Raw genomic sequence first — 10863 nt, 5'->3', positions numbered from 1 at the left:
TTCTGCCTTATGAGTTTAGTTCAACTGTTGTACCCCATCAGAACCCAAAATATCAGCTTGTTTTGCTCCAATGTTTGTAAATGTAAAAATAGCACTGTATAGCCCAACACATTGATAAAGATATACTTTTGGATGGTCAGTCAGTGCATGCATAGCTCTGTGTTAGAGCGGTTACATTCCTCCAGCCCCATCCCACAGCTTTTTACAAAAACAGAGGCAGGGTTCAGCTTTTTTATTGTTTCAACTGTGGACTGTCCCTTTAAAAAAAAACAACAACCAATCAATACCAACGTCAATACAAATAGAATCCTACTTTCTGTCTAACATGAAGATTCACAGAATGAAAGAAAACATATATTACAATCAGTGTAAAGAGTCTGCTAGAAGTGGCCTTCGCTTGTTACACACGGACACTAGTCAATGTTAAACTGGTCTTCCAGTAGTCATTTCAGCCACAGTCAGACTGTTGTCTTTACACTGTGACTTCTCACAATATATATTTCTATTTTCATGAGGAGTTGTGGATGTGGATGTGGATCACTTTGTGGCAGCAGTGGCTGTGGGCCGGGGCTAGTTGTGGATGTGGATCACTTTGTGGCAGGTGTCTCATCTTGGTCTGTTCACATGCGTTTGTGGATGTAGATCACTGTCTTGCAGTTGGGGCAGCGGTGTTCTACGTCCTTACAGGAGTCAACACAGAACGGAATCAAACAGCATGGCCAGCACCTAGAGAGAGAGAGAGAGAGAGAGGGAGAGAGAGAGAGAGAGAGAGAGAGAGAGCCAGAGAGAGAGATGGGGGAGAGAGACAGAGAGAGAGAGAGCCAGAGAGAGAGATGGGGGAGAGAGACAGAGAGAGGGAGAGCGAGACAGAGAGAGATGGGGTAGAGAGACAGAGAGAGATGGGGGAGAGAGACAGAGAGAGAGAGAGACAGAGAGAGTGATGGGGTAGAGAGACAGAGAGAGAGAGAGCGAGAGAGAGAGACAGAGAGAGAGAGATGGGGTAGAGAGAGAGAGAGAGATGGGGTAGAGAGAGAGAGAGACAGAGAGAGAGACAGAGAGAGAGAGCGAGACAGAGATAGATGGGGTAGAGAGACAGAGATAGATGGGGTAGAGAGACAGAGAGAGATGGGGTAGAGAGACAGAGAGAGAGAGCCAGAGAGAGATGGGGTAGAGAGACAGAGAGAGAGAGCCAGAGAGAGAGATGGGGGAGAGAGACAGAGAGAGAGAGACAGAGAGAGAGAGACAGAGAGAGAGAGACAGAGAGAGAGAGAGAGAGCGAGACAGAGAGAGATGGGGTAGAGAGACAGAGAGAGATGGGGTAGAGAGACAGAGAGAGAGAGCCAGAGAGAGAGATGGGGGAGAGAGACAGAGAGAGAGAGACAGAGAGAGAGAGAGAGCGAGACAGAGAGAGATGGGGTAGAGAGACAGAGAGAGATGGGGTAGAGAGACAGAGAGAGAGAGAGCCAGAGAGAGAGATGGGGGAGAGAGACAGAGAGAGAGTGACAGAGAGAGAGAGAGAGAGAGAGAGAGAGAGAGGAGAGAGAGAGAGAGAGAGAGAGAGAAGGGATTCAGTGTGTGTATCCATCTGTACAGTGCATGTGTGTTTGTGAGAGAGAAAAAAAAACGTGTGCCACATATCTCCATGTGTGTGTGTGTGTGTGTGTGTGTGTGTGTGTGTGTGTGTGTGTGTGTGTGTGTGTGTGTGTGTGTGTGTGTGTGTGTGTGTGTGTGTGTGTACAACTTACAGGAAGAAGCCGAGTGATCCACAGATGACCCAGGTGAGCAGTCCAGTGGCGTGTGTGGTCTCTGTCAGAACCGGGACCTGACAGTGGGGACAATTCATCTGGCCGGGTACGTCTCTTGGCAGCAGCTGCTGCATCACCACCACCTGGGTTACTGTAGGGAGAGGAGGATACTGGTTAGAACCAGATAGAACTGGTCAGAACCACCACCTGGGTTACTGCAGAGGGAGGAGAATACTGGTTAGAACCAGATAGAACTGGTCAGAACAGGATATAACTTCATAGAATTGGATAGAACTGGACAGGACTAGAAAGAATCCCCACCACCCGGGTTACTGTAGGGAGAGGAAAATACTGGTCAGAACTGGATAGAACTGGTCAGAACAGGGTATAACTCAATAGAATGGGATAGAACAACTTAGGCCCCCAAAAAATTGTGTCGCTTGTTGTTAGTTCTATATTTCAAACCCCTACAGAGGGTAGAGGGTTTGAGGGGTTGCTAAGGCTGGGTGTTGCTAGGGCCAGGACGTCCAGCCAATACCTTGTGTGTGTACAACTTGGTTCTCGTTTTTCACTGGGTACTGTGAATACTAAAATAAGGAACCGATTGAGGTAGTTTTGGTCCGACAGTTTGGAGTTTTTTCAGTGTGTGTGACTCACCGCTGGGGACGTTTGTAGGTTGTGCCATGCCCGTGTCGTATTGGGGAGGTGGTGGGTACATGCCGGGTTGGGGACCTGATCAATAAGGGATAAATAAATACATCAATACACTGTCATTTATCACAAACCCAGGGATACAGAGTGGTTGGCCAGCGTTATGGGAGCACAAACCCAGGGATACAGAGTGGTTGGCCAGCATTATGGGACCACAAACCCAGGGATACAGAGTGGTTGGCCAGCATTATGGGAACACAAACCCAGGGATACAGAGTGGTTGGCCAGCATTATGGGACCACAAACCCAGGGATACAGAGTGGTTGGCCAGCATTATGGGAACACAAACCCAGGGATACAGAGTGGTTGGCCAGCATTATGGGACCACAAACCCAGGGATACAGAGTGGTTGGCCAGCATTATGGGAACACAAACCCAGGGATACAGAGTGGTTGGCCAGCATTATGGGAACACAAACCCAGGGATACAGAGTGGTTGGCCAGCATTATGGGAGCACAAACCCAGAGATACAGAGTGGTTGGCCAGCATTATGGGAGCACAAACCCAGGGATACAGAGTGGTTGGCCAGCATTATGGGAACACAAACCCAGGGATACAGAGTGGTTGGCCAGCGTTATGGGAGCACAAACCCAGGGATACAGAGTGGTTGGCCAGCGTTATGGGAACACAAACCCAGGGATACAGAGTGGTTGGCCAGCATTATGGGAACACAAACCCAGGGATACAGAGTGGTTGGCCAGCATTATGGGAGCACAAACCCAGAGATACAGAGTGGTTGGCCAGCATTATGGGAGCACAAACCCAGGGATACAGAGTGGTTGGCCAGCATTATGGGAACACAAACCCAGGGATACAGAGTGGTTGGCCAGCATTATGGGAGCACAAACCCAGGGATACAGAGTGGTTGGCCAGCGTTATGGGAACACAAACCCAGGGATACAGAGTGGTTGGCCAGCATTATGGGAACACAAACCCAGAGATAAAGAGTGGTTGGCCAGCGTTATGGGAGCACAAACCCAGAGATACAGAGTGGTTGGCCAGCATTATGGGAACACAAACCCAGAGATAAAGAGTGGTTGCCCAGCATTATGGGAGCACAAACCCAGAGATACAGAGTGGTTGGCCAGCATTATGGAAACACAAACCCAGGGATACAGAGTGGTTGGCCAGAATTATGGGACCACAAACCCAGGGATACAGAGTGGTTGGCCAGCCTTATGGGACCACAAACCCAGGGATACAGAGTGGTTGGCCAGCATTATGGGACCACAAACCCAGGGATACAGAGTGGTTGGCCAGCATTATAGGACCACAAACCCAGGGATACAGAGCGGTTGGCCAGCATTATGGGACCACAAACCCAGCGATACAGAGTGGTTGGCCAGGGTTATGGGAACACAAACCCAGGGATACAGAGTGGTTGGTCAGCGTTATGGTGACACAAACCCAGGGATACAGAGTGGTTGGCCAGCCCTTAACAATGATGTTCATGACATATATAGCTATTGTGACACACACATTGGCTGTCCCCATAGGAGCACCCTTTTCGGTTCCAGGAAGAACCCTTTTAGGTTCCAAGAAAAACCCTTTTCGGTTCCAGGAAGAACCCTTTAGGTACCAAGAAGAACCCTTTCAGGTTCCAAGAAAAACCCTTTTCGGTTCCAGGAAGAACCCTTTAGGTACCAAGAAGAACCCTTTCAGGTTCCATGAAGGTTCTAGATAGCGCCTTATTTTCTAAGAGTGTAAGCTTAAACTGTCCCTAAGAGTATCAGCGTAGATCTGATCTCTTACCTCCCTGGAAGCCAGGCTGAGGGGGGTAGGCTGTTCCCCCCCCACTTCCCTGGTACCCCGCCGGGGGGCCGGGGTAGGGGGGAGCAGACAAGTCCTGGGGGGGTCCATACTGGCTCTTCTCCATACTGTCTGGGGTGGGTTAGAGATAGAGAGAGGAAGAAAGTGAGCACAAACACAGTGAGCACACCTTATGAAAATATCACATTGAGAAAACATATGTCTCTGCCCCCACCTTCTCTCCCCCCTATAATACACAGTACAGTATGTCATCTGGAATCAGCTATAATACACAATACAGTATGTCATCTGGAATCAGTTATAATACACAGTGCAGTATGTCATCTGGAATCAGCTATAATACACAGTACAGTATGTCATCTGGAATCAGTTATAATACACAGTACAGTATGTCATCTGGAATCAGTTATAATACACAGTGCAGTATGTCATCTGGAATCAGCTATAATACACAGTGCAGTATGTCATCTGGAATCAGCTATAATACACAGTACAGTATGTCATCTGGAATCAGCTATAATACACAGTACAGTATGTAATCTGGAATCAGCTATAATACACAGTACAGTATGTAATCTGGAATCAGCTATAATACACAGTGCAGTATGTCATCTGGAATCAGCTATAATACACAGTGCAGTATGTCATCTGGAATCAGTTATAATACATCCCATCATCTATACATCATTGATCTACATGGTCTCCTTTGGGAAACAGGTCTTCTGATCCCAATAGGACTTCCTGGTTCAATAAATAAATACACTTTCTAACCTCCTGATTCATTCTAACCTCAGGCTCATCATTAACCTTTACTTACAGTAACCAGGTCAGTCGTTAAAAACAAACTATTATAAGGAAATGCATAGATTATACTACAGCGCTGTACATACAGTGCATTCGGGAAGTATTCAGACCCCTTGACCTTTTTCCACATGTATTTAAATTACAGCCTTATTCTAAAATTGATTACATTTGAAAAAATCATCCGAAATCTACACACATAATGACATCACAATACCCCATAACGACATCACAATACCCCATAACGACAAAGCAAAAACAGGTTCTTAAAAATGTTTGCATTTTTAAGAAACAAAACACAAATACCTTATTTACATAAGTATTCAGACCCTTTGCTATGAAATTGACTCGAAATTGAGCTCAGGTGCATCCTGTTCCCATTGATCATCCTTGAAATGTTTCTACAACTTGATTGGAGTCCACCTGTGGTAAATTCAATTGGTTGGACATGATTTGGAAAGGCACACACCTGTCTAAATAAGGTTTCACAGTTGACAGTGCATGTCACAGCAAAAACCAAGCCATGAGGTCGAAGGAATTGTCCGTAGAGCTCCGAGACAGGATTGTGTTGAGGCACAGATCTGGGGAAGGGTACCAAAAAAAATGTCTGCAGCATTAATGGTCCCCAAGAACACAGTGGCATCCATCATTCTTAAATAGAAGAAGATTAGAACCATCAAGACTCTTCCTAGAGCTGGCCGCCCGGCCAAACTGAGCAATCGGGGGAGAAGGGCCTTGGTCAGGGAGGTGAAGAAGAACCAGATGGTCACTCTGTCAGAGCTCTAGAGTTCCTCTGTGGAGATGGGAGAACCTTCCAGAAGGACAACCATCTCTGCAGCACTCCACCAATCAGGCCTTTATGGTAGAGTGGCCAGATGGAAGCACTCAGTGAAAGGCACACGACAGCCTGCTTGGAGTTTACCAAAAGGCACCTAAAGGACTCAGACCATCAGAAACAAGATTCTCTGGACTGATGAAACCAAGATTGAACTCTTTGGCCTGAATGCCAAGCGTCACGTCTGGAGGAAACCTGGCACCATCCCTACGGTTTTCAGCGGCAGGGACTGCGAGGCAAAGATTAATGGAGCAAAGTACAGAGAGATCCTTGATGAAAACCTGACCCTGAGTACTCAGGAACTCAGACTGGGGTGAAGGTTCACCTTCCAACAGGACAACGACCCTAAGCACACAGTCAAGACAACGCAGGAGTGGCTTCGGGACAAGATTCTGAATGTCCTTGAGTGGCCCAGACTTGAACCCAATCGAACATCTTTGGTGAGACCTGAAAATAGCTTTGCAGTGACACTCCCCATCCACCCTGACAGAGTTATAGAGGATCTGCAGAGAGGAATGAGAGGAATACAGGTGTGCTAAACTTGTAGCGTCATACCCAAGAAGACCCGCGGATGTAATCACTGCCTAAGGTGCTTCAACAAAGTACTGAGTAAAGGGTCTGAATACTAATGTAAATGTGGTATGTTCATTTGTTTTTGTTTTTATACATTAGCTAACATTTCTAAAAAACTGTTTTTGCATTGTCATTGTGGGGTATTATGTGCAGATTGATGAGGGGAAAACGATTTAATCAATTTAAGAATAGGGCTGTAATGTAACAAAATTTGGAAAAAGTTCTGAATGCTCTGTATGAGTTCATCCCAAATGACACCCTATTTCCCACGTGGGCCCTGGTCAAAAGCAGTGCACTAAATATGAAACAGGCTGCCATTTGGGACAAACGCTATGGGTAAATGTTATACAGCATCATGTAGTTGACAATGGTGTTGTTATGAAGCTGTAACGGAGGCTTATCTGTTGGACTTTGTTCCACGGGATCATGAGGAAGTGAGGTAGAGTTGTTGAGTGTGTGTGTGTTGCGGGGAGCTGCTGCTGTTGCAGAAATAAAATCAGCCCGCGCAGAGAAGCACGAGATTGAACCTCACTCAACTTTCTAGTTTTCCCCGTTAGTTACCACTATCAACCCTTTACTGTGGGAATTGTGATCGAATCAACGCAATTATTAGCTACTTTCAATGCAACATACCGAAACAAAACCAACGATTCAAGAGACTTTGTTGTAGACAGAACTCATCAGAGTAGGATTCTAATGCGTTGACATGCACATACTCTAATCTAAACAGACCGGTGCGCCGTAACCAATCAGAGCTGCTGTAGGCCTATATGCAAATAAACCACTGCCATACATGTGCCATTCCCGTTGAACGTGACTGACTTTACAGAATCAGCCGTCGTGAGTAGATGAGCTGTTTTGAGATCATATTCTTTGCTCGTTGGTGAGTTATTAGCCCAGTTATAGATCAGTTGTAATCCTCAATGGGGGAGTGTTTGTTTCCTACAAGACACAACACGTGTGCACATTTGTTCATATCCTTTGCTAGTTAGTGAGTTATTAGCCCAGTTATAGATCAGTTGTAATCCTCAATGGGGGAGTGTTTGTTTCCTACAAGACACAACACGTGTGCATTTCTAGACATCTTTGAAAAGTGATTCAGCTAAAGAGCTTTTTTGTCTTAAAGGGGCAGTGTTGTATTTTGAGACAGGCTTGAATAAGCTAAGTAGCCAATCGGCAGAGGGAAGCATAATTAGTCTGATTCTCTGTAATAATGGTATGAGAATAATAATGCATTTTATTTCATAAAGTGGTTTCTTGCATCAAACGACTCAACAACATTTTCAGTCTCCTCCTTGTCTAAAGGACAAGTGGATTAACAGGTTCATGTCAACAAGCCCTGAATGTGTTTTTCAAACGTCTCATAGAATGTAGGCCTACATTGAACACCACACATTGGCTGCTACTGTAGACTGAATGATAGAACAGGTATTTCCATGTTAAAATGTTATGGGATGCATTTTCTCCATTGTTTTTGATGGTAGGCCCCTCTGGTAGTCCTACATTATGATCAAATAGTAGTCTACTTGATCACTGTTAAAACCAGGGGCGCAACTTTGGTTTTAGAAGTGGGGGGGGGGGGGGGGGGACATAATTGTATTATTTTTATCCACTCCAAACAACCTACCTGACCGCTCGGAGGCGTCTGCATGGTCCTAACGCACACCGTTGCCTCGTTTTGTATCACACTAAATGGAATTTCAGAATGTGGCATGTCCCCAGTAAAGTTGCGCCCCTGGTTTAAACTAAACTTAAAGTGGGTACAGCCTCAGTGGTCACAGTAAACGTGCGCCAGAAGTTGCACAGAATGTTGAAGTTTACGCTCAGCCTATTCCCTATATACTGTCGTTCACTACTTTTAACCGGAGTCCTATGGGCCCTGGTCAACAGTAGTACACTACCCTATGGGCCCTGGTCAACAGTAGTACACTACCCTATGGGCCCTGGTCAACAGTGGGTTAAATAGAATTAAAGACACCCATTTCAGGAAGTGTTTTGAATTTTAAATACAAAATGTTACAACTAGTAGCTTCTACTAGTAGCTTTTTTCAGATTACTTCCTGAACTGACTGACCTCAATTTGCATTGACCCCAAACCTGACCTTTACTATACCCATTTACCATGGGCAGGAACCATAACTCTCACACCCTAGTCAGGTAAACATTTACACAAGGATTCATTTTCATTTCCTTAATCCAACATCTCACAGAACAGCTGGACATGTCCCCATAATGGGCCCTGGGTATTCTACCCTATCATGGTTTGGTTAGCTATCAAATTCACTGATGTGTGAAGTACAGTTTTCCACTCTGTCTGTGTGTACACGTCTAACAGAGATGTCTGTGTGTACACATCTAACAGAGCTGTCTGTGTGTACACATCTAACAGCGCTGTCTGTGTGTACACGTCTAACAGAGCTGTCTGTGTGTACACGTCTAACAGCGCTGTCTGTGTGTACACGTCTAACAGCGCTGTCTGTGTGTACACGTCTAACAGAGCTGTCTGTGTGTACACATCTAACAACGCTGTCTGTGTGTACACATCTAACAGCGCTGTCTGTGTGTACACGTCTAACAGCGCTGTCTGTGTGTACACGTCTAACAGCGCTGTCTGTGTGTACACATCTAACAGAGCTGTCTATGTGTACACATCTAACAGAGACGTCTGTGTGTACACATCTAACAGAGACGTCTGTGTGTACACATCTAACAGAGATGTCTGTGTGTACACATCTAACAGCGCTGTCTGTGTGTACACATCTAACAGAGATGTCTGTGTGTACACGTCTAACAGAGATGTCTGTGTGTACACATCTAACAGAGATGTCTGTGTGTACACGTCTAACAGAGATGTCTGTGTGTACACTTCTAACAGAGATGTCTGTGTGTACACGTCTAACAGAGATGTCTGTGTGTACACATCTAACAGAGATGTCTGTGTGTACAGATCTAACAGAGCTGTCTGTGTGTACACATCTAACAGAGATGTCTGTGTGTACACATCTAACAGAGATGTCTGTGTGTACACATCTAACAGAGATGTCTGTGTGTACACATCTAACAGAGCTGTCTGTGTGTACACATCTAACAACGCTGTCTGTGTGTACACATCCAACAGAGCTGTCTGTGTGTACACATCTAACAGAGCTGTCTGTGTGTACACATCTAACAGAGATGTCTGTGTGTACACATCTAACAGAGATGTCTGTGTGTACACATCTAACAGAGATGTCTGTGTACACATCTAACAGAGATGTCTGTGTGTACACATCTAACAGAGATGTCTGTGTGTACACATCTAACAGAGATGTCTGTGTGTACACATCTAACAGAGATGTCTGTGTTAGAAGGTAGGGTGACTGGTGCTGTGTTTTCTCTAAACCAATGTAAAAACACAGTCTTTTCTTTCTCACCTAGCAACACACACAAAACAAACAGATATTCCTAGTCATACACACAACTCTTTCATATGTTATTATATCCTCCAAAGAAGCACTCTGAAACCCCCCAACTCAGAGCACCCTTTCCCAGCCACGAGCAGAGCAACAGCCCCTTTACCTTTTTGGAGCCCTGGAGGAGACGAGGTACTGTGGACTGGAGTCCTGGAGGAGACGAGGTACTGTGGACTGGAGTCCTGGAGGAGACGAGGTACTGTGGACTGTGTGGAGCTAAAGATCAGAGCTGCTACTCCCTCGAGACAGTGAGAAAGTGAACCAGGTAGGAAAGAGAGTGAGAACGAGCGCACACAGAGGGGAGGAGTGCGCACACAGAGGGGAGGAGTGAGGCAGATGAGGTAACAACGTTATCTGAAGTGGCTGAATAGTGAACACAAGCCCGATGGAAAATAACTCCACCCGTTGGTCAATCACTAGTTCCAGTGTAATTGCATCATCACTGTGTGACGACGAATCCCAGTATAAAAGGAAGCAGGAAATTCCACTCACACCAGGGAATGTTTCCCAAATGACATTGAGTCCTGGTCAAAAGTAGTGCACTCCTGTATCTAGGGCACATGGTGTCATTTGGGACACAAGCCTGAAGACACTGATTCCCATCAATAGACCAGAGACCTCAGACTCACTAAAGGGTTTTAAAGTGAAGAGGTGGAGGGGTGTGAATATGCTGTGTTCGTGTGTGTGTGTGTGTGTTCCTGTGTGTGTGTTTTGAGGGGAAATTGTGGCTGTGGTGAGTTAAGGTGTTTATAGTTCTCGATCAACAACGTCGTGGTTGGAAAATACGTTTGTTAGTGAGAAGGCAGAAGACCTAGTAGCCAGCAGAGCATTAACCAGCAGCCTATTATCACCATGACTCATCCTCAGTTAGACTATTAGAACGTAACGCAGACCAGACAGTCATTACTTTACTAACATTGGTCCATTGGTGTTTGGAAAAAAAAGGTAATTAGAGCACCTAACATAGGCCTATTTT

At 45.6% G+C, this 10863-nt stretch overlaps 2 protein-coding genes across 5 annotated transcripts in view; both read right to left on the bottom strand.

The window, feature by feature from the left end:
• Positions 1–10863, bottom strand: part of LOC118940024 — a 1007326-nt gene that overhangs the window by 618264 nt on the left and 378199 nt on the right. The gene's annotated exons all lie outside the window — the stretch shown is intronic.
• The window catches only part of LOC118940031 (lipopolysaccharide-induced tumor necrosis factor-alpha factor homolog), a 54510-nt gene that overhangs the window by 26262 nt on the left and 17385 nt on the right, over positions 1–10863 (bottom strand). The window contains exons 1-5 of one of the 4 annotated variants that reach the window (XM_036948156.1): positions 9994–10180; positions 4209–4337; positions 2403–2477; positions 1746–1896; positions 592–726 (exon numbers count right to left, since the gene is read on the bottom strand). In XM_036948156.1, the coding sequence (XP_036804051.1) occupies positions 621–726; positions 1746–1896; positions 2403–2477; positions 4209–4332 (456 nt within the window). In that variant the 5' untranslated portion in view covers positions 4333–4337; positions 9994–10180 and the 3' untranslated portion in view covers positions 592–620. Of the gene's footprint in view, positions 1–217; positions 727–1745; positions 1897–2402; positions 2478–4208; positions 4338–9993; positions 10186–10863 lie in introns of those variants that run through there. The other 3 variants (XM_036948159.1, XM_036948157.1, XM_036948158.1) reach the window with 3 other exon arrangements.

Source organism: Oncorhynchus mykiss, chromosome 17, assembly GCF_013265735.2.
Source record: "Oncorhynchus mykiss isolate Arlee chromosome 17, USDA_OmykA_1.1, whole genome shotgun sequence".
Lineage (NCBI taxonomy): Eukaryota > Metazoa > Chordata > Actinopteri > Salmoniformes > Salmonidae > Oncorhynchus > Oncorhynchus mykiss.
The sequence above is the reverse complement of the archived record's forward strand: the minus strand, read 5'-3'. Positions and strand labels throughout refer to the sequence as shown.